Genomic DNA, 24,550 nt, shown 5'->3' with positions numbered 1-24,550 from the left:
GTCAACTGCAGACCCTTCTACCTGCCCAGGGAGTTTACTGTTGTTAGCATCACGGCCGTGTATGTCCCTCCTAGCGCTAATACTAAAGAGGCCATGAGCGTTCTCTATCGAACAATCAGTGAGCTGCAATCCACGCACACAGAGGGTGTTTTCATCATTGCTGGGGACTTTAACCAAGCTAACATGAAAACTATTCTCCCTCATTTTTACCAACACGTGGATTTTCCAACTCGGGGAGAGAACACTCTGGACTTGGTTTATACAAATATAAAAGATGCATTCAGAGCAGCCCCCCGCCCCCACCTCGGCTCTTCAGACCACCTATCTGTAAAGCTAATCCCTGCTTACAGGCCCCTGCTGATCAGAGCAAAACCTACAGTGAAGCAGGTGAGGGTATGGTCTGAGGGGGCCATGGAGGTGCTCCAGGACTGCTTTGAGTGCTCTGACTGGGACATGTTCAGATCAGCAGCAACATATGACAATCAGGTCGACATTGATGAGTACACCATGACTGTGTCAGCCTACATCTACAAATGCGCCGAGGACGTCAGTACCACTAAGAACATCATCACCCGAGCCAACCAACGACTCTGGATGACTGAGGAGGTTCGTCATACGCTGCGAGCACGGAACGCTGCCTTCAAGTCTGGCGACAAGGAGGCAGTGAGGACAGCGAGAGCCAACTTGAACCGTGCCATAAGGTTAGCGAAGCAAAGCCACAGTCGAAAAATACAGGATTTTTTCCACGACGCAAATAACACCAGGAGCATGTGGCAAGGCATACGGGCGATTACTGACTACAACTTACCCTCCCCCCCGGTGGGTGAGGTTGATGCTGACTTCCTGAATGGTCTGAACAACTTCTTTGGGCGGTTTGAGGCACTGAACGGCACTCCGGCAGTTAAATCTGTTCCCCATCAGGATGAGGAGGCACTCTGCCTTGACTCAGCCGACGTGTTGAGGACTCTGAGGAGAGTCAACCCACGTAAGGCCCTAGGCCCTGATAGCATACCTGGGCGGGTGTTAAAGGAATGTGCAGGTCAGCTGGCTGGTGTCATCACAGATATTTTTAACATCTCGCTGGGCCAAGCCACAGTGCCTGTATGCTTCAAGGCTGCCTCCATCATTCCGGTGCCAAAGAAACCTCAAATCACCTAATTCAATGACTACTGACCTGTGGCGCATCATGATGAAGTGCTTCGAAAGGCTGGTCAAAGACCACATCGTCTCCAGACTCCCCCCGACATTTGACCCGTTCCAGTTTGCCTACCGGAAGAATCGCTCTACTGAGGATGCCATCTCCTCCGTTCTTCACTTGAGCCTGGCTCACCTGGAGGAGAGGAACACCCACGTGTGGTTGCTGTTCCTGGACTTCAGTTCAGCATTTAACACCATCATTCCACAGCATCTGGTGGGAAAACTGGAACGCCTGGGCTTCGGCACCCCCCATCGGAACTGGCTGCTAGACTTCCTCACCAACAGACCTCAGTCAGTCCGGGTCGGACAGAACACCTCAGATATCATCACCCTCAGCACAGGCTCCCCTCAGGGCTGCGTCCTGAGCCCCCTGCTGTTCACCCTGATGACACACGACTGCGTCCCCAGGTTCACCACCAATCACATCGTGAAGTTTGCAGACGACACAACAGTGGTGGGCCTCATCAGCAATAACGACGACCTGGACTATAGGGAGGAGGTGGAGCAGTTGGTGGGCTGGTGCAGAGACAATGGCCTGATCCTGAATGTGGAGAAGACGAAGGAGATCATCGTCGACTTCAGGAAGAACCAGCCTCACCACGCTCCACTGATCATCAACAGCTCAGATGTGGAGGTGGTCAGCAGCACTAAATTCCTGGGGGTCCACATCACAGACGACCTCACCTGGACTGGGACCACCACGACACTGGTCAAGAGGGCACAGAAGCGATTGTACTTCCTGCGAAGGATGAGGAGAGCCCACCTGCCCCCACCCATCATGAGGACGTTCTACCGAAGCACCATAGAGAGCATTCTGACGAGCTGTCTCTCGGTGTGGTGTGGGGGTTGCAGCGCCTCCGATTGGAAGAACGTAAGGAGAGTGGTGAGGCCAGCAGAGAGGATCATCGGGGCTCCTCTTCCCTCCATTCAGGACTTGTCATCCCAGCGCTGCGTGTCCCGAGCCCGTAATATTATCAGTGACCCATCACCCCCCCACCAAGGTCTGTTCTCCCTGCTACCCTCTGGGAAGAGGTTTTGCAGCATCCGCTGCAGGTCCACCAGGTTCTGCAACAGTTTTCTCCCTACTCTTGTCAGACTGTTGAACAGTCAACTTAGCATTCCTCTGCGCACTTTGTAAATATCTTTTTTGTTTCCTGCACTGTTTACATGCTTTATCACTGCTGCACTCATACTTATCTTAGTTCATATTTATATAGTAATGTCACTATTCATTCAGCCGAAATATCCTTTCATTGTGGAGAGCCGTATGCAACGAAATTTTGTTTTGTGTGCACCAATTGTTTACAAAATGACAATGAAGTCTGTCTAAGTCTAAGTCTAATACAAACAGTGTAGACAAATTCAAAAAAGGTGTGGAGAGCAGGATGTTATTGCGCAGTAATGACTCTGAGACTCTAAGAGTGGTGTGAGTTCATCAGAGCAACAGCCTGGGGGAAGAAGCTGTCTCTGTGTCTGCTGGTTTTGGCGTACCAAGCTCTATAACGCCCTCCGGAGGGGAGTAGTTCAAACAGACTGCAACCTGGGTGAGATGCTCCTTGCACGTTTCCTGGTCCTGGACAGGTACAAGTCTTGGATAGATGGGAGGTTGATAGCAATTATCTTTTCTGCAGTCCTGATTGTCCGTTGCAGTCTGTGCTTGTCTTGTTTGGAGGCCGATCCAAACCAGACAGTGATGGAGGTGCAGAGGACAGACTGGATGATGGCAGTGTAGAACAGACATGGGCAAACTACTTACTAACTTTAATCCGGCCCGCCAAACCTGAATAAATTGTATTATTTATTTTTTTTGAGTCATTTTTCCTGCAATTACTATGTTTCCCCAGTAGAAGGGGAAGCGCCGGTCCGCGCATTTACTCCCGGGAACCGTGTTAGAAAGCTCGGTGCACACTCACAAGTGCGTGTGCGTACTCAGTAGTACGTAGTAATTTCATCTATCAGTGCTGAATTTCGAGTGTAGGCTGTGACGTCAATATTCTCGTAATTCGCGCGCTGAGTTTTCAGATACAGTCTTACGCTAATGCCACCCACAAACCTTCCCCTGGAATCCTTCCATTAAGATGAGTGGCCTGAAGAAAAGAAAGGTGGACACTGAGTGCCGAATGTTAAAAAAGAGTGGACAATTTGGCTCGACCTACGTGTGTGAGAAGACGTTCAGCCACATGAACGTCAACAAAGCCCGTAATACATCTAGGTTAACGGACCGACACCTCGGCTCTATCCTAAGAATTACCACAACAAATTTTACTCCAGACTATGATGCACTAGCAAAAAAGGGAAACCAACAATACTATTGATTTCTTTATTACTTTATTTAGATGTATTCTTTCACTGATTCTTCAAGATGATGTATTTGGTCAGAATATTTGCCGTTGGATGTGATTTTGCCTCATTAGATAAACATATTTCATAAATCTGACCTGCAGGCGCTGAAGTAATGGAAAATGTTATTCATCATAACAGTGTCGTATTTAATAAGAATCACTGATAATAGTTTTTTGGTGAAATATTTTTGCTTACCAACGATTTCTCCTCAGGTGACTCTCCTGTGAAGCTCCTGAAGTATGCAGACGACACCACTCTCATCGGACTGATCCAGGACGGTGATGAGACTGCGTACAGACAGGAGGTGGAACGGCTGGTCCACTGGTGCAGCCAAAACCATCTGGAGCTGAACCCGCTCAAGATCGTGGAGATGACAGTGGATTTCAGGCGAGACCCTTCACCACTTTTACCCCTCACTATCCGCAGTAATACTATTCTCTCCACAGACACCTTCAAGTTCCTGGGAACCACAATCTCTCGGGACCTGAAATGGACCGGCCACATGGACTCTGTCCGGAAGAAGGCCCAGCAGAAGCTGTACTTCCTGAGACAGCTCAAGAAGTTCAACCTGCCGCGAGAGCTTCTGAAGACCTTCTACACTGCCATCATCCAGTCTGTCCTCTGCACCTCCATCACTGTCTGGTTTGGATCGGCCTCCAAACAAGACAAGCACAGACTGCAACGGACAATCAGGACTGCAGAAAAGATCATTGGAATCAACCTCCCATCTATCCAAGACTTGTACCTGTCCAGGACCAGGAACCGTGCAAGGAACATCACTACAGACCCTTCTCCCCCAGGTTGCAGTCTGTTTGAACTACTCCCCTCCGGACGGCGTTATAGAGCTCTGTACGCCAAAACCAGCAGACACAGAGACAGCTTCTTCCCCCAGGCTGTTGCTCTGATGAACTCACACCACTCTTAGAGTCTCAGAGTCATTACTGTGCAATACTATCCTGCTCTCCACCCCTTTTTTGAATTGCCTACACTGTTCGTACTATGTGTCCTCTCTGCATCCATTGCAGCCTGGTCATCCTGGAAGAGGGACCCTCCCATCTGTGGTCTCTTCTCAAGGTTTCTCATTTCCCCTAGCTGGAGTTTTGAGTTTTTCCTGATACAGTTTAAGATCAGGGGATGTTTGAGAATGTTTGCCATTTTTCACACGTTCTGAGTGTTGTTAGTCACCTAAATGTTGAACAGAGGCTGTGATGTACCAAAGTCAAATTCCTTGTTTGGCACGCTCAAACATGGCGAATACAAATTCTTGAATCTTAATGCAGTTATTGCAGTTTTGTTGTTTTATCACAGTAGATTGGTTTATTTACATTTCAAAAAACAGAAGAATATTCATTTTCAATGTGATTGCACTTTAGTTTACATATTTAAATGTTCAGATATTAAGATGTGATAGACAGTTTTTGCATGATTTGAATGAGGCAAAATAACATGCTTTTTCGCGAATATATTGTTATAATAATTTGTTTCAGAATAATTTTCTGTATAAAAATTAAATTTGGTGTTTAAAGAGTCATTTTTCAAACTTGAGTCACGAAAAAGAGGGGGTCGTCTTATAATCGGTGTTGTCTTATATTCGGGCCAATACGGTAATGTATTTAATTCAATCCCCCACATGGTCAGACAATCTACAAGTAGACATATGGTTAAAATTAATAATGATTGTTTAAAATTCTGTACATTATTTATACAACTTACAGCTGGTTCAGAGTTTTTTATTTTGAAATATGATCATATTTGATGGATTTAATTTTGACATCTATTTTAGGTTATTCCATAGCCCTAATATCAGGTTACCGAAATAACCACAATTAACACAGATCAATGGTTGTTTAAAACAGAGCATCACAACTTCTGTACAATATTAATATTGAATATTAAATTTATAAATTTATACAACTTCCCATTCCTTTTCAAACAGGTAGGCTCTGCCTATTTTGTGCAGTGGATTTTTTTCAGTTTGCATCTGTTGTTTGTACAGAGTCATATTTTGAATGACTTTCACTTTGCTTGTGCTTTTGAGTGTATTTGTCTTCATTTGATTGGTTATGTGCGGTTTGCCTGTTTGAAACGAATGAATTCACTCCAATTCAATTCAATTCAAATTTCAGATTGGATTTGGGTTTACGTCTATTTTAGGTTATTCCATAGACCTAATATAGACGTCTAAATTAAGTCTATGTGTCGACCTAATATAGATGTCTAAATTCGGTCTAATATATAGATGTCTATTTTAGGTCTATATATAGACATAATTTAGACGTCTATAAAAAAAAAAAATAACCTAATATAACACACAAATTAAGTATGCACTTATCCATTGGTTTCAATGTTATGCAAATGAGGGGCTGCAGTGTCACTAAGATAACACTAGATGGCGACATTTGGACATGATTTTATTGTTATGCAAATGAAGTGCAGGTGCCACGAAGGGAGGGGCTGTAAGTGTCAAGGGGGAAGAGGGTGCAGGTGTTTTAGGGGGAGGGGCTGCAGTGTCACTAAGATAACACTAGATGGCGACATTTGTAAGGGGGAGAAATGGGTGGGAGGTTTAGGTGTTTTTTTTGGGGTTTTTTTTTATTTTGGGAGACAGAATGTCTGAAGAAAGGAGATTTAAGTTGAAGTAAAGGGGGACATTTAGATTTAAGTTGAACTATTTACAAAGGCAGCGACTCTGAACTTGCAGATTATAGGGGGTTTTTTTTTTTTGGAAACAAAATGTTTGAAGAAAGGAGATTTAAGTTGAAGTAAAGGGGGGACATTTAGTTAAAACATTCTTGTAGCCGTTTTTTGTAAACACAGTTACCACTGCACTTTATAGCACGCCTTGTCTTATGGTGATGGCTCTCGTTTGTCGATTCAGGCTCCTTAGTAGTTGAGTAGAAGGCTGCACGTCTGCTCTTTCTCGCTCTTTGAAGCAGTCCCGTTCCACAACGCTTAACTAGAAGTAGATATTAAAAAACAGTTAAATCGTTATAATACCATCAAAAAAACATTTAAATGATGACATAGAATAAAAGAATAAAAATAAGAAATACCTCTGACTTTTTTTATTGATTCTTGAGGAAGGTCTTCGTATGCAGATAAAGCGTCCGCCAATTCTATGTCTGTGGATGCTCCCTCTTCCGTCTCTATGCTCGTGACAGCCGCCTGCTGGCCGGAGGGGTGTGTGATTTGACTGCTATCACGTAGCTCTGATAACTCTGCTGTTTTCGTTGCTTCAAAATGACGTGTAGAGCTCGTGACAACCTCCTGTCGGCCGGAAAGGTGTATGATTTGACCGAAATCACGCTGCTCTGATGGTTCTGCCTCCAAACCAGTCTGTATCAGTGGATTTTTTAGCCTAGTAGCAGCCGCCACGAGATCTGTTACACACATAAAAAACAAAAAAAATCACCAACTAATAGCATTTTATTAACTAACGTAAATGAACAGTTGCCTTACCGTAGTCTGATTGTGTTAAATAAACTCCGCTAAAGTCGTCGTCAAATACTGCGTGCACGTCAGCAAACACAGTTATATCTGCATGACATTACATACACATTACATCATGTTTATATGATAACCTCAGTGTATTATTATTATTATTATTATAACAGTATAATTAATAACATGGCTTACCTTTAACCATCTCGAAACAACTTTTTGACGCTCTCTAACTTTGGACGCTCTCCAACTTCTCCGTTCAGAGCTCATCTGCTGGCGTGTCTTCTCAAAAAACAATCAATAGCCCCACCTTAAATACACTAACATTAAGTCCACCCTCCTCTCTAAAAAACACCTATAGACATCCCCCAACACTACACCTCTCCATCTCAATTTTTTTCCTGTCAATTTTTTTCCTGTGCGAATGTCGCCATCTCGTGTTATCTTAGTGACACTGCAGCCCCTCCCCCTAAAACACCTGCACCCTCTTCCCCCTTGACACTTACAGCCCCTCCCTTCGTGGTACCTGCACTTCATTTGCATAACAATAAAATCATGTCCAAATGTCGCCATCTAGTGTTATCTTAGTGACACTGCACCCCCTCCCCCTAAAACACCTGCACCCTCTTCCCCCTTGACACTTACAACCCCTCCCTTCGTGGCACCTGCACTTCATTTGCATAACAATAAAATCATGTCCAAATGTCGCCATCTAGTGTTATCTTAGTGACACTGCACCCCTCATTTGCATAACATTGAAACCAATGGATAAGTGCATACTTAATTTGTGTGTAATATAGATGTCTGTTTTAGGTCTATATAGGTTTTGGTCTATGGAATAACCTAATATAGACTAAATTAGATTACAGACATAACCACACTTCACATATACGGGTCAATGGTTGTTTAAACAAAGCAACATAACTTCTGTACATTATTTATACAACTTACAGAATGGTTTTGGGTTTAATATTTCATATTTGATGGATTTAATTTTGTCTTCTATTTTAGGTTATTCCATAGACCTAATATAGATGTCTATTTGAGGTTATTCCATAGTCTATTTTAGGTCTACACATAGACCTAACAAACGTCTATATCAAGTTCCAGAAATAACCACACTTTACACAGATCAATGGTTGTTTAAAACATCCATCCATTTTCTGTACCGCTTTGTCCCCACGGGGGTCGCGGGCCTATCCCAGCGGTCATCGGGCAGTAGGCGGGGGACACCCTGAACTGGTTGCCAGCCAATCGCAGGGCACACAGAGACAAACAACCATCCGCACTCGCAATCACACCTAGGGGCAATTTGGAGTGCTCAATCGGCCTACCAAGCATGTTTTGGGGATGTGGGAGGAAACCGGAGTGCACAGAGAAAACCCACGCCGACACGGGAAGAACATGCAAACTCATAGCTTTGCTATATGTGGTGTCCCCCCTCACAGTTAGGAGGTGGAATCGAACCCGCACCCTCCTAACTGTGAGGGGGACGTGGTAGCCAGTGCGCTACCGAGCCGCCTTGTTTAAAACAAAGCAATACAAATTCTGTACATTATTTATACAACTTACAGCTGGTCTAGGTATTAACATTTCATATTTGATGGATTTGATTTTGTTGTCTATATTAGGTTATTCCATAGACCTAATATAGATGTTGAAGCGTGTTGTGCGGGCTGTCCGAAGTTGAGGCAGGAAAAACAAAGATGTGGAGTAGAGAGGTGGTCCTTTATTGGCAAGATCTTGGGTTGTTTAATGGCGGTCAGTACACATGGCAAAGCGGCACATAAACAACAACTTCCTTCTCCAGGTCAGCTTGTTTTATACTGCCCGGAAAGGCGGGAACTTGTCACATGACCATTTGGTATCTGTCATTGTGGGGGCCGTCACCCCCCTGTGTGTATGGGCGTGTGTGTGTGCCTATGTGTGTGTGTTTATACAGTTCTGTGTGTTGTATTTGTGTTCTGATTGAGCAGTTATGTTTATATAAACTAAGGAAAAGAATTGCACACATATGAACATTAAAACATACATGAGATTGTCTAACCCAGTGGGCCCCAACCACCGGGCCGCGGACCGGTACCGGTCCGTGGGTCACTTGGTACCGGGCCGCCAAGCCGCACAGAAATTTTTTTTTTATCGACGATCAATTAATTCAGGTCAAGACACTCGTCCCGGTCACGTGGCATGTTTCCCCAGTCGAGCCCGCAAAGCTAATATGTGGCGACAGGCTAAGTAACCAGGCAATGAAGCATTCAAAACTGCTTCAACACATGGAGACCAAGCATCCTGCAATAAAAGACAAACCTTAATCACTTCGGGTGTCATTGTCTCCGATTACGTCTAGATGGGACCGGCTCGTTTCTGAGAAACAAATTCAACGTAATGGTGAGTTTTATTTTTGTCATTTGTACTTGTTTTTATGTCAGTCGTATCATTTTAGTTCATCGTATTTATATATTTATTATAAATGTATTATTTATTTATTTATTTATTTATATAAATGTATTATTTATTTATATAAATGCCGGTCCGCAAAAATATTTCTGACATGTAACCGGTCCGTGGCGCAAAAAAGGTTGGGGACCACTGGTCTAACCTAACAGAATATGTACACATTGCTGTTGCTCTCTCTTCAATGTATAAATTGGGTCTACACATAGTCCTAATATAGACATCTATATTAGGTCTACACATAGACCTAAAATAGATATCTATATCAGGTTACAGAAATATCCAATAGTGTTAAAAACAAAGCAATACAACTTCTGTACATTATTAACACAACTTACAGCTGGTTGAGAGTTTAAATTTTCGAAATATGATCATATTTGATGGATTTAATTTTATCGTCTATATTAGGTTATTCCATAGACCTAATACAGACGTCTAAATTAGGTCTACACAGACGAGAGGTCTAATAGACGTCTATTGCTCAGTGGGATGTGCCCATTTCCGTTTTTGCACTTTTGTTTTGACCGGCACTCGGTCCTTGACTTCCGGTTACCAGGTCGGTCACGGCCACCGCACGTGAGCCTCCTGGAGTGGTGAGGCGGACTCGAGACTGCTTCGCAATCGGGTCAAGTCCAACCAAATCAGAGCGGAGGACTCTGGATCTACTTTGGCGTGCAATTGTGCGGATTTATTCGACGCCTGCACGGCACCCCAACTTTGACGCCGGAAGAGACGCTCAGGTTAATTGCAAACACCTGAGGGGGAGGAAGAAAGGAGGACTGCAAGATATCTCGTCCTCTTCTATGTTTTTGCACACTGTTGCAGCGTGATTTGAATTAAAAATTGTCCAAATGGCGACATTTTGACCCTCCGCAACCGAACTTGTTCCCTCGAATGGGGAACCACATGGACCGGTTAAATTACGCCGAAGTTCCCACCGTGGACCCGCACGGCGTGGACCTGGACGAGGGCCCTTGCATTGGCGTCTCGTACATTTTCTCCGGCGGGGACGACGAGGAGGACGAACCGGATGTAGGTGGTGATGTTGGAGGTGCGGCGGATGGGACTCAGCCAAACGCGAACTCTGAAGAAACGCCGTTCGACCCCCGGGAGGAGGTGGAGTGCGCCGTGTACAAGCTGGACGAATGCGTGTACGAGAAGTGCCGCCGGTCTTCCAGTTTGGAGGTGTATTCGCCGGAGAACCTGCTCAACAAGTGCCGCGCAGGCGACCTGGTGGAGTTCGTAGCCTGCGGCCAGTACCCGCACTGGGCGGTGTACGTGGGCGACTTCCAGGTGGTCCACCTGCATCGTGCAGAGGTGAAGAGCGCCTTCCTGACGGATGCCGGCCGAGGGAGACTCTGCCGGATCGTTAACGAGCGCTACAAGTTCCGAGCCCGATACCCCGACGCGGTGGTGCAGAGCGCCCTGGAGCAGGTAGGAGACCGTAGGACTGAAATGCACTTCACCAGTTTTGTCCACCTTATTGATTTCCAGCATTTTCTTGTAACACGTCAATACTAAAACATACAACTGTAAATGTAAACACAGGTTTTATGACAGTCTGAGGTGCAATTCTCCGTGTGTTGTGCCAGTAAGGGGCGTGGCCTAGTGAGTGACGTCTCATTGACTATTCCACATTGTAATCTCCATGCTCCATATGAGTTTTCAGTGTTTTATTTCACTACCCCATGATTCAGTGCGTGAGTTAGAGTTTCATTTTAGACACTTTGTTCTTTGTTTCCATTTCTTTTGACAACTTTGCGCAAAAGAACGATGCTGGATTGAGTTAAGCTTTATTTAGACAAAAGTAGTGCTGCTCCTCTATCTCCTGGCATCTTGGTGGTAAGAAACCAGGAAAAGGGAGTTGGAGCTCAATTTAGTCTAAAGCAGTGTTTTGGGGATCTTGGTGACAAGCAACTATGTCAGGGGTGGTCAAACCTTTTGACTTGCGGGCCGAATTGGGTTCTAAATTTTGACCGGGGGGCCGAACCAGGAGCAGATGGATGTAGTGTTTGTGTGAAGAAATATAAATGACATGTAAAGTTCATTGCATAAAAGGTTTTTACTTTTAGTAGATACTAAAGCACGGATATTAAAAAAAGCTTTTTGAAAACAAATGCATTTATTAACAGCATTAAAAAAATATTTCACCAAAAAACCACTATCGGTGATTCTTATTAAATACGACACTGTTATGAATAACATTTTCCATCACTTCAGCGCCTGCAGGTCAGATTTATGAAATATGTTTATCTAATGAGGCGAAATCACATCCAACGGCAAACATTCTGACCAAGTACAACATCTTGAAGAATCAGTGAAAGAATACATCTAAATAAAGTAATAAAGAAATCAATAGCATTGTTGGTTTCCCTTTTTTGCTAGTGCATTATAGTCTGGAGTAAAATTTGTTGTGGTAATTCTTAGGATAGAGCCGAGGTGTCGGTCCGTTAACCTAGATCTGTGACGGGCTTTGTTGACGTTCATGTGGCTGAACGTCTTCTCACACACGTAGGTCGAGCCAAATTGTCCAATCTTTTTTAACATTTGGCACTCAGTGTCCACCTTTCTTTTCTACGGGCCACTCATTTGGAATGATTCCACGGGAAGGTTTGTGGGTGGCATTAGCGTAAAACTGTATCTGAAAACTCAGTGCGCGAATTACGAAAATATTGACGCCACAGCCTACACTCGAAATTCGGCACTGATAGATGAAATTACTACGTACTGAGTACGCACTTGTGAGTGTGTACGGAGCTTTCTGACACGGCTCCCGGTAGTAAATGTGCGGGCGGGCGCTTCCCCATCTACTGGGGAAACATAGTAATTGCAGGGAAAATCACCCCCAAAAAAATCAACAATACAATTTATTCAGGTTTGGCGGGCCGGATTAAACGGCCCCGTGGGCCGGATGTGGCCTGCGGGCCGTAGTTTGCCCATGTCTGAACTATGTTGACGTGAGCATTAATGTGGATGTGAAGAATCTGGACTGAAAGGCTCCTACGGCTCACCACAGGTGGGCCTGAAGGACCACGAGCTGAGCTGGCGGAACTCGGAGAGCTTCGCCGCCTGGTGCCGCTTCGGCCGGCAGGAGTTGAAGGCCGGCAGCGCGCTGCCCGCCCGTGCCCACCACCAATCGTACACACTGCACGTCTTGCTGGGCGAACACAAGTATTCGCATGCCCTCGAGTTCCAGAGCCTGGAGGACGCGATCGCTGAGAAGAGACGTGGGGACTCCCTGGGTCGGACTGCCCTCCTCCGGGAGCTGGCCGCCCACATGAGGACCGAGATCGGAGATCACTGATGGCAACAATCCGACCATCTTGCTCTTCTTCAAGTCTGCTTTTAGCGCCTTAAATGGGGGCTTGGACATACTGAAATGTTTCATTCCAAATTGTTCGCATGACTCACAAAAGTAAGTTTTAAATTTGTCCTCAATTTGATGTTATAGCCTCAAACCTGCGGGATATGAAACGATGAATTGACCCCAAAAAAATTTAAGCGAAATCAAGCTCAAGGTAACACAAATTTTAACAACGGACTAAACTGCTCAGAGCAACTCTCGTCACACGTCACTCACCAGGGTGAGCCCCGCCCTTTCAAAGTCACAGTGGTGAACGTGAGCGTGCTGACCTCAAGTGGCTTGCTGTTGAATCATCTTTTTATGCACGAATTGATCCGATAATTGGTAGAATTCTTGATTCTGAAAATATTTGATTAATCTAGCTGCAGGAGGTTTAAGCATTTTTTTTCATGCAGTAAAATGATCTTTTTAATGTACAGTGGAGCCTCGGTTTTCAACCACAATCTGTTCCAGAAGGCTGTTCGAGAAGTGAATCGTTCGAATTCCGAATCATGTTTTCCCATTACACAATGGAAAAACGCCTTTTCAAAGCATTTTTTCATTTGCGCATTTTTGTTCGATCGCGCAAATGCAGCGCACCGCTGAACGCGCAACCATAGCGTGTCGCCGACCGCGTAACTGCACTGCCCTGGTCGCATTATTGTGACAGAGCCGTCGCTGTAATTTAGAAAATATTTTTAAAGTCCTAATGGACTTTCCAAAATTTAAGTGGACCTCAGTGCGCAGGGCAGTGACGTGCGGTGAGGGTTGGGGTTGGTGAGGCACTGACTCAGAGTCCGATTTACAAACGTACTGTATGACGCTAAGGCACTGACTCACAAGTCAGACTGACAAGCATACATGGTTGTCATCCCATTTTTGATTAAATTTAATAACATTTTAAACACACCACTGTACATTTAAACACACCACTGCGGTATTCTTACCTTTACTTGTAAATAAAGTCTTTTTTAGAGTACCAATCCTTTTGAAACGAACATGTTGTAGTCCCTCCCGGGAGGCCCGTAGTTTGAATTAATCCTCGCAAATCTGGCGTTGGTCTTCCCTTACTTATGATTTCTTGCTTTGACTGAAAGTCAAGTTTAGAAAAATTTCTTATCTTCGAGATTATATCCTCCATTTTCAGGGAAAATAAAGCCAAATAGCAACGTGTTAGCACCGAATGTCGTTGGTTGTTTTTCTTTTATTTTGTTTCTTAATTTGCTCTCGCATTTACTCGTGTCGTGAACTATTAGCCGCAGGCTCACTATCTTTGAGGCAAAAGTACTGGCTGCCTCAAGGCCCGTATTTTCACGCTGACTGCAAGCACGCGCCATTTGCACGCGCTCAGTACAGTGTGTGAGTGGTGCACACTCTCACACGCACGCACTGAGAGACACTACCCGTCACTGCCTCAGCCTCCATGATTCTCGTCTCCCGCTGTTATTTGAACAAGAAATACAGCTATTTTGACTATGAAAATTACCCAAATGTATAGGAAACACACCAAAATTGCATGAAAAGCATAGAGCACAGGACAGATATTATATTATGTTTTACTATATTATTCATTTTTTAACAACTTATGGTGACAGCTGAGGAAACCATGTTGAGCCCTTTACCGCCCCTTTAGGAGCGTCTTTGTGTTTTAGGATGACTTTACTGCTCGCACTTGCTTCCTTTGGAGGCATGATTAGAGTTGATGCAATCCTCAGAGTAACGAGAATGTAATAACGAACGGAGTCAGTTGGCATGCGGGTCCTCTCGGCTCATCTTGTGTGGTTCGACATCCGAAGCAAAAAAATCTCTTTTTTTTTTTTTGTTCGAATACCGATTTGTTTGAGAACTGGGACGTTCGAAAACCGAGGCTCCACTGTACTTTAAACTCTTATTATATTGGCTAAAAGAGGTGCTTGTGCATCTTGTGTTGATAAATGTCCTCAAGTTTGTAGGTCAAAGTACTTGAAAATGTTACTTCGTGCTAAAACAATTTAGATTCAGCTTTTCATTTTGTTACATGTACAACTGGCTTGATTTTGAAAAGCGACCATGTACTGGTATATCTTGAAGTATGCTTAGCAATGTAGCATGTGATTATTTTTGTCTTTGCTTTGAAATCTCAAAAGCAGCTCCCCAATCTGCGCTTTGATGTCGCCGGCGTGCTAATCCGCGTCATACTGTAGCGATTGTTGAATTTCGAGATAATCTCCCTTTTTTGCTTTCTTGAGATTAACGCAGGAATTTGATGTTTTTTTCTTTATTACGCACAGTTAGTTATGTAATGTGTGCCGTCTACTAGTGTTGTGTGACGTCAGAAGTTGAGCGTTGACTTACGTGCTTATTTGTGTCTGTTGCAGAACCACACACACACACACACACAAACACACTTCGTACAATAATCACACACACACACAAGAATCTCATTCACACACCCAAAGACCCATGTACACTACACACACCTGCACTCACATCCTTACAACAAAACATGTGCCCATACCCTTTTGCCAGTTTGCCTGTATGCCCCTATGAGCAACAGTGCCTGTTACTTTTTTGCCAATAATTCAGTAAAACAGTCAAAACTGCACCAAGTCTTCCCGCCTGTGTTGTGGAGTTGGAGCTCAATTTAGTCTAAAGCAGTGTTTTGGTGATCTTGGTGACAAGCAACTATGTCAGGGGTGGGCAAACCTTTTGACTTGCGGGCCGAATTGGGTTCTAAATTTTGACCGGGGGGCCGAACCAGGAGCAGATGTAGTGTTCGTGTGAAGAAATATAAATGACATGTAAGGTTCATTGCATAAAAGGTTTTTACTTTTAGTAGATACTAAAGCATGGATATTAAAAAAAGCTTTTTGAAAAATAATGCATTTATTAACAGCATTAAAAAAATATTTCACCAACAAAATATTATCAGTGATTCTTATTAAATACGACACTGTTATGATGAATAACATTTTCCATTGCTTCAGCGCCTGCAGGTCAGATTTATGAAATATGTTTATCTAATGAGGCAAAATCACATCCAACGGCAAATATTCTGACCAAATACATCATCTTGAAGAATCAGTGAAAGAATACATCTAAATAAAGTAATAAAGAAATCAATAGGATTGTTGGTTTCCCTTTTTTGCTAGTGCATCATAGTCTGGAGTAAAATTTGTTGTGGTAATTCTTAGGATAGAGCCGAGGTGTCGGTCTGTTAACCTAAATCTATTACGGGCTTTGTTGACGTTCATGTGGCTGAACGTCTTCTCACACACGTAGGTCGAGCCAAATTGTCCACTCTTTTTTAACATTCGGCACTCAGTGTCCACCTTTCTTTTCTTCGGGCCACTCATTTTAATGGAAGGATTCCAGGGGAAGGTTTTCCTCCCGAGGGACACGGTCAAACGCCTTCTCCAAGTCCACAAAACACATGTGGACTGGTTGGGCGAACTCCCATGCACCCTCGAGGATGCTGCTGAGGGTGAAGAGCTGGTCCACTGTTCCACGGCCAGGACGAAAGCCACACTGTTCCTCCTGAATCCGAGGTTCGACCTCCCGACGGACCCTCCTCTCCAGCACCCCAGAATAGACCTTACGAGGGAGGCTGAGGAGTGTAATTCCCCTGTAATTGGAACACACCCTCCAGTCCCCCTTCTTAAAGAGGGGAACCACCACCCCAGTCTGCCAATCCAGAGGCACTGTCCCCGATGTCCACGCGATGTTGTAGAGACGTGTCAGCCATGACAGCCCCACAACATCCAGAGCCCTTAAGAAATCCGAGCGGATCTCATCCACCCCCGGGGCCCTGCCACCGAGGAGTTTTTTAACTACCTCGGTGACTTCGACCCCAGAGATTGGAGAGTCCGCCTCAGAGTCCCCAGGCCCCGCTTCCACAATGGAAGGCGTGTCGGTGGAATTGAGGAGGTCTTCGAAGTATTCTCCCCACCGACACACGACGTCCCGAGTCAAGGTCAGCAGCACGCCATCTCCACTGTAAACAGTGTTGACGTTGCACTGCTTCCCCCTCCTGAGACGCCGGATGGTGGACCAGAATTTCCTCAAAGCCGTCCGGAAGTCATTCTCCATGGCCTCGCCAAACCCCTCCCACGTCCGGGTTTTTGCCTCAGCAACCGCCGAAGCCGCGTTCCGCTTGGCCATCCGGTACCTGTCAGCTGCCTCCGGAGTCCCGCACGCCAAAACGGCCCGATAGGACACCTTCTTCAGCTTGACGGCATCCCTTACCGCCGGTGTCCACCAGCGGGTTCGGGGATTGCTGCCACGACAGGCACCAATGACCTTACGGCCACAGCTCCGGTCGGCCACCTCAACAATGGAGGCGCGGAACAAGGTCCACTCGGACTCAATGTCCCCCGCCTCCCCCGGGACGTGTGAATAGCTCTGCCGGAGGTGGGAGTTGAAGCTCTTCCTGACAGGGGATTCCACCAGACGTTCCCAGCAGACCCTCACAGAGCGTTTGGGTCTGCCAGGTCGGACCGGCATCTTCCCCCACCATCGGAGCCAACCCACCACCAGGTGGTGATCAGTTGACAGCTCCGCCCCTCTCTTCGCATTGAAGTCACCCAGTAGAACGATGGAGTCCCCAGAAGGAGCGCTCTCCAGCACTTCCTCCAGGGACCCCAAGAAGGGTGGGTACTCTGAGCTGACGTTTGGTGCATAGACACAAACAACAGTCAGGACCCATCCCCCCACCCGAAGGCGGAGGGAGGCTACCCTCTCGTTCACCGGGGTGAACCCCAATGTGCAGGCGCCCAGCCGGGGGGCAATAAGTATACCCACACCTGCTCGACGCCTCTCACCGTGGGCAACTCCAGAGTGGAAGAGAGTCCAGCCCCTCTCGAGAGGGCTTGAACCGGAACCCAAACTGTGCGTGGAGGCAAGTCCGACTATATCTAGTTGGAACTTTTCTGCCTCGCACACCAGCTCGGGCTCCTTTCCAGCCAGAGAGGTGACATTCCATGTCCCAAGAGCCAGCTTCTGCAGCCGGGGATCAGACCGCCAAGGTCCCTGCCTTTGGCCGCCGCCCAGCTCGCACTGCACCCGACCCCTTTGGCCTCTCCCACAGGTGGTGAGCCCATGGGAAGGGGGACCCACATTTCCTTTTCGGGCTTTGCCCGGCCGGGCCCCATGGGCTAAGGCCCGGCCACCAGACCCTCGCCTTCGAGCCCCGCCTCCAGGCCTGGCTCCAGAGGGGGGCCCCGGTGACGCGCGTCCGGGCGAGGAAAATCTGTTTCTATATATATTTATCATCATAAGGGGCTTTTTGAGCCGTGCTTTGTCTGGCCCCTCACCTAGGACCCGTTTGCCATGGGTGACCCTACCAGGAGCATGAAGCTCCAGACAACATGGCTCCTAGGATCATAGGGGCACGCAAACCCCTCCACCACGATAAGGTGACGACTCATGGAGGGGATATTCCATAATAGTACATTAAATATGATTTATCTTGGACGTACGTCTTGATTTTGGACCGGCCTGGGTTGGTCTTTCTGGCTAAATTGTTTCTTGCGCACGAATTGCAGTGTATCAAATTGCCACATGGGGGTAGCACAGGGCTTCCGTCCTTGTTTCCCTCCTTCCTTCCTTTCCCCACCTTTCCTAATTCCTTCTTTACCGTCCGTCTGTAGTACACTCTGTACATATGTAATTAAATTATGTTTAAATTTGTATTTTTGCCACAGAGAAGTAGTCAGGGGAAAATGATGGGAAGAAATCATTACAAAAAAAAACATCTTTATTAATCTGTAACACTCATTAGAAATCTACAACTATTTACATGTGTTTCTCAGAGGATGAATATGATTTCAACCGTGATTTCCTTTGCTGCCTGCACGTACACAGTGCAACTTGTGGTGCACTTGTATCAGCTTTTCTGTATCTGAAGCAACCAAAATCACCTAAACAAAATCATCCAGAGTCACTTTGCAGTCATTATAAAAATAAAAATAAACATTTGATAAGTTATCGAAGAAGAAGTGTGGTAAATTTTAGCCGGCATGCGTCTCTGTATGTTGCCTTAGAAGGCCGGGCCGGCAGCAGTGAGATTACGCATAGGTTATTTGTGCTGGACAGGAAGATTTAGTTTCAGTAATGTATAGGGACTGAGAATATAGAAGGGCCAGTTGTCCGTGACCAGAAAAGAACCGAGTAGATGGCCTTTTAGGGACAACGAAAACAACAAGAATAGAATAGATTTTTATTGTCATTGTCACACGTGTACAACGAAATTTAAAAAGTGCCAACCGATCAGTGCATGAAAATAAATAAATAAATAAAAAGATTAAAAAATACAAGCTAAAAACCCACAGAAGAACATACTCAGACATAATCATTTTCTTTTAGCGGCATTCAATGTGACTACCGCTGTAGGGTAAAAACTGTTGGCGAATCTGCTAGTCCTTGATCTACGTAATTGATCTATAGCGTCTGCCTGATAGCAACAGTTCGAAAAGGGAGTGCCCAGGGTGGGAATTGTCCTTCAGAATGTTCTGTGTTTTTTTTTTAAACAGCGGGTTCTGTGTAGGTCTTCCAGTGTGGGGAGAGGGCAGCCAATGATCTTCTGTGCTGTGTTGATGACCCCTTGGAGCTTTTTCCTCTGAGCAGCAGTGCAGCTGGAGTACCAAACACATCCCGATTGATCCCGATTGATCCCGATTGTCGAGACGCACTGTAATGTCAGGCACGTCTGTCAAAGTCCGATAAATCTGAGCTTGCGGCAGACGGCAATTGGACGAAGGTGCTGCGCGGCTCTTGTATAATGGAAAACGTGGGAAAAAGAGGCCTCTGGGGGTTTAATATTGGTATACCATGTAAGAAAAGTAATTTGCGTGCATACTTAAGTTAAATTCTGCAGAATAAAGGGGAAAAGATACAGCGCTATTGGGAACGGAACAAAGTCAAGTAAGACGTGCAAGGAGCGTAGTTGTCAGTGGATCTGTGCACTGATAACAGCTAAAACGACCAAACTGCATAGTAGCAGTTGGCAAAAAGCAAAATGTGAAATGGAGTCGAATCCCTTTGTCTGTCTTCTGTGTTCGTGCGTGATCTCTGTGACGCCTGTGTCAGTCTAATGTCGTCCATTTGAGCTTGTCTGTGCGCGCGAAGACGCTTGGTATCCCATGTGTGTGTGCGTGCTCCCGTGTGTGCGTGTGCGTGCTCCCATGTGTGTGTGTGTGTGTGTGTGTGTGTGTGTGACTGCTCGTGAGTGCGTGTGTGTGTGAGTGCTCGTGAGTGAATGCGTGCGTGTGTGTGTGTAAGTCAGTTGTTCTCCATGGATCGCCACCTTGCCGTGGTGGAGAGCCTTGCATGTTCCGATGAACCTAAGAGCGATGCCGTCTGGAGTCTCGGCTCCTGGTAGGTTCAACCATGGCGGTAAGGTCGAAGGGGAGGTTCCAGACAAAGTGCGATCCAAAGACCTCAACGGTGGGAGTGGCGGAGGATGACACTGAGTCACAACGGCACTGAAGGCGGACGAAGGCTGCAACAGAGGGTGGTCAATCGTCCAAGCCATTGGATCCTGGCCCCTTTCTGCCAAGGACCGTGTGGTGGCTGCAGGCGCATCAGTCTTCCCACGTTAAAAGACGTCACGCGCAGGCGTCCTCCTGAAGGGAACGTATTCCATTTTACATCCTGGACAACAAAGTCCTGTGGCGATCAGTAAGTGGTAACGGGGGCAGGACAGTGAGGTCTGGCAGCCCCTAGCCACAACCTGACACACAGGCGGTGGGTGTTAGATTCAGCCGTTAAGTTCTTGGACTGAGGCAGAAGAGCTTCTTGGCAGCTGCACCCATGACTGAGCAGCCCTATTTAGGATCCACTCTGCTCACCCCATTTAGGGGAGGGGGTTAGAAAAGGTACCCTAAATATAGCCTGCCTCATAAAATCCTGTCTGGAATACCGCATCCAGAGGGATCACCATCACACGGTCAGAAACAAAAACATGTACACATTGGAGCCTGGAACGTGCGGACCCTAACGGACAACCAAGCCAGTGATCGACCTGAAAGGCGAACTGCCATCATCTCCAGAGAGCTAAGGAAGTTCCAGATCGACGTCGCAGCACTCTCCGAGACCCGACTAGCAGATGAAGGGCAGCTGAAGGAGGAAAAAGGTGGATATACTTTATTTTGGAAAGGAAAACCTGCAACTGAGCCAAGAATCCATGGTGTGGGTTTTGCTATCAAGAACCGCCTCATCAACCACCTCCATGAACTCCCTGTGGGCATTAACGAGCGCCTAATGACCATACGCCTGATGCTTGCCAACAATCAGATGGCCACGGTCATTAGTGCCTATGCACCAACACTTGATGCACAGGACGAAGATAAGGAGGCCTTCTACACTGACCTAGACAAAGTCCTATCGGAAGTCCCCAAGGAGGATAAGCTAATCCTGCTTGGAGACTTCAACGCCAGAGTGGGACGAAACCACCACCTATGGAGGGGTACGCTGGGACGAGAAGGAGTTGGAAACACAAACTCTAATGGCACATTACTACTAACCAAGTGCTCAGAACACAACCTGGTCATCACCAACACACTTTTCCGTCAAAAAACCAAGTTCAGAACATCTTGGATGCATCCTCGCTCCAAACTGTGGCATCTCATCGACTATGTCATTGTCCGCTCTAAAGACCGCCGCGATGTCCTAAACACCAGAGCAATGACCAGTGCAGACGACTGCTGGACCGACCATCGCCTCATTCGCTCCATTATGTCCATCCGCCTAATGCGGAAAAAACTGATGCAGAAAAGACAATGCCGGCCAAGAATAAACATCGAGCTGTTGAATGACACCGCCTACCAACAACAGCTGCAGGAGGCTCTTAGTGCAGCGCTGCCCAACCACTACCCAGAGGATACTGAAACACACTGGAGCACACTTTCGACTACTATAATGAACACCTGCAAAAAAATCCTCGGGCACAAAAAGCGGACGCATCAAGACTGGTTTGATGAGAATGACACTGAGATCCAGCAGCTAATTAACAACAAGCGGCAAGCTTTCATCACCTGGCAAAATGACATCCACTGCAAGGTGAAAAGAGTAGCCCATGCCAAAGCGAAGGCAGCCGTCCAAACACAGGTTAGGAAACTGAAGAACCAATGGTGGACAAAGAAGGCTCTGGAGATCGAGCAGCTTGCTGACTCTGGAGACACGAGAGGCTTCTTTGATGCCACAAGAGCGGTGTATGGTCCCAGCCACCGCTGCCTAACCCCCCTTCGCTCAAAGGATGGCCTGCTGCTGAAGGGCAAGGAGGCAATTGCAAACAGGTGGAAAGAACACTACGAGGACCTCTTAAACAGGGACACTACACCAGAGATGGAGGCTATTGATCAACTACCACAACAGCCCACAGCTGAAAGCATGGGAGAGCCACCAAGCCTGAACGAGCTGCAGGATGCCATTAGGAAGATGAGGAACAACAAGGCTGCTGGGCCCGATGGAATTCCAGCAGAGGTCTTGAAGAAAGGCGGACCCGACCTTCTCAGGCACATCCATGCCCTGCTTCTTAAGATCTGGGAAGAAGAGGAAATCCCTGCGCAGCTCAGAGATGCCTTAATCGTCCCCGTATTCAAGAAAGGAGACAAGGCAGACTGCGGGAATTACCGTGGCATTTCTCTCCTCTCCACCATAGGGAAAGCCCTCGCCCGGGTTCTGGCCAACAGACTCACCCCCCTGTCAGAAATCATCCTTCCTGAGTCTCAGAGTGGATTTCGCCCAAGCAGAGGCACCACAGACATGGTTTTCATTGCTCGACAACTGCAAGAAAATTGCCGGGAACAAAATCAACCACTATACATGGCCTTTATAGACCTCACCAAAGCCTTCGATTCAGTTAACCGTCAGGCCCTTTGGCTGGTTCTATCCAAGATTGGCTGCCCAGACAAATACATCCGAGTACTGAGACTACTGCATGATAACATGTCAGCCACAGTGCTCAGCGGCAGTGGAGACGAGACGGAACCCTTTAGGGTTGACATAGGTGTCAAACAGGGATGCGTCATCGCTCCAACACTATTTTCCATCTTTATTGCTGCTATCCTCCGCCATACAAGCAAGCATCTGCCCCACGGAGTCAAAATCATGTACAGAACTGACGGCCAACTCCTCAACATCAACCGACTCAGGGCTAAAGGTCAAACCACCACCATATCCATCATGGAGCTGCAGTATGCGGACGACAATTCCCTTGTGGCCCTGTCAGAAGTAGACCTACAGAGTATTCTGTCTGCCTTCGCGAAGGCATACAAACAGCTTGGTCTGGCCATTAATACAAAAAAGACCCAAATCCTCCACCAACCACTACCAAACTGCAGCTTGCTTGTCCGCCCCCCAAACATCTCTATTGATAACATCCGACTGGAAAATGTTGACCACTTCCCCTATCTTGGCAGCCTCCTGTCATCTAAAGCCACCATTGATGATGAAATTGACCATCGCCTCAGCTGTGCCAGTGTGGCTTTCTCAAGGCTACGGAAGCGAGTCTTCGAGAATCGTGACCTCCAAGCAAAGACCGAAATCCTGGTCTACAAAGCTGTGATCCTCCCCACCCTTCTGTATGGGTCAGAAGCCTGGACCACATACAGCAGGCACTTAAAGGCACTGGAGACCTACTGTTAGGGTGGTGCTCACTCTAACTTATTCTGCAAGAACCACACTGGAGTCAAGCAAGTCATTTTAGACACCTGCAGGCGGAGAGTTCACTCGTCGCTGTGCTTACAGCGATGGTCGAATGAAGTCTGACTCAGGCCTCGTCAGGTGCTTATTTATTGAGAGAAACAGAGTGGGGTTGAAAGTGGGGGTGTGGGAACACACAGGATAAGGTGAAGACGGTCCCCTGCTGATCAAACCATAGCAGGGGGCCTTTTACGACTTTCTGTAAACAAAGCAACTTTGATTGCTTCCTCTGCAGCTAGTTGAAAAGATCTTAGCACTTTGGTAAACTAATTTTGTCGAGACAGGACAACCTAGTTAAATTATTACAGGTTATACTCCAACATAATTATACGATGAAGATATTCTGCAAACCCTAACATATCCCTCCTGTTTTATCATATGATTATGTCAACCTCGATCAATCAAACACAAGTAAGAAAATACAATGAAAGCAATAACTTCCAGTGAAGATGAGGTTTTTCCTCAATACTCCAGTCCAAATTGTGTGTGTAATTTTAAAAACCTGCGGCCAGATTAAATGCAGGAAAAGAGTTACACGGTCCCTCTGCCTTAGGCGACCAGAATGTTATCAATCAAGATAAAAATTGCTCGCGATTGTTCAGCCGTTGGGGGCTTGGCACGCCCACTGGTGGAGGGTGAGCACAATTCTCACCCCCTTCGCAGATCTGCTCCGTCCGGGGAGAACTTGGGAATGTCTGCTGCGTGGTCGTTGTCTTCAGTGGCTCAGGGTGGACTACCTGGGCACCAAGGGGGAAGAGGATTATTCTGCCTCTGTATGAACTGGGGCGGGGACTGTCGATGGCTGATCTGGTTCCTTGCAGGAACCCTTCACTGGGGCGCACTGGGACAGATGATACCACGATCCTCCTTTGCCGGCCAGGCGGACGGCATGTGAGATGCGCTCCACCAATTTATAGGGTCCAGTCGACGCAGGCTCCGTCCCCCTCCTTCTTGGGACCTTCAGCCAGAACGTTGGGGTGATCTGGACCTGGATCCGCCACCGAAAGGACAGCAGCACGTCCGGAAAACAGCAAAAAACAGCACCTTTTCTGCAACCTTTGCATTAGTCATTTGAGATGTTTCTTCTGCTCC

At 46.6% G+C, this 24,550-nt stretch overlaps 1 protein-coding gene and 1 long non-coding RNA gene across 2 annotated transcripts; one reads left to right on the top strand and one right to left on the bottom strand.

The window, feature by feature from the left end:
• Positions 1–6,835: 6,835 nt before the first annotated feature.
• On the bottom strand, positions 6,836–7,353 carry LOC133144066 (uncharacterized). The gene is made up of 3 exons (XR_009710542.1): positions 7,177–7,353; positions 7,000–7,077; positions 6,836–6,920 (listed from the first exon to the last, which is right to left on the bottom strand). It is a non-coding gene; the product is annotated as an uncharacterized LOC133144066 (long non-coding RNA).
• A 2,591-nt stretch (positions 7,354–9,944) lies between these two features.
• On the top strand, positions 9,945–15,876 carry lratd2a (LRAT domain containing 2a). Its single transcript, XM_061267692.1, has 2 exons — positions 9,945–10,869; positions 12,452–15,876. The coding sequence occupies exons 1-2, from the start codon at positions 10,330–10,332 to the stop codon at positions 12,737–12,739; spliced, it is 828 nt and encodes a 275-aa protein (XP_061123676.1). The 5' UTR covers positions 9,945–10,329; the 3' UTR covers positions 12,740–15,876.
• The last annotated feature ends 8,674 nt before the right edge of the window (positions 15,877–24,550 follow it).

This window comes from Syngnathus typhle, linkage group LG20 (genome assembly GCF_033458585.1).
Source record: "Syngnathus typhle isolate RoL2023-S1 ecotype Sweden linkage group LG20, RoL_Styp_1.0, whole genome shotgun sequence".
Lineage (NCBI taxonomy): Eukaryota > Metazoa > Chordata > Actinopteri > Syngnathiformes > Syngnathidae > Syngnathus > Syngnathus typhle.
This window is presented reverse-complemented; position numbering and strand designations above follow the sequence as displayed.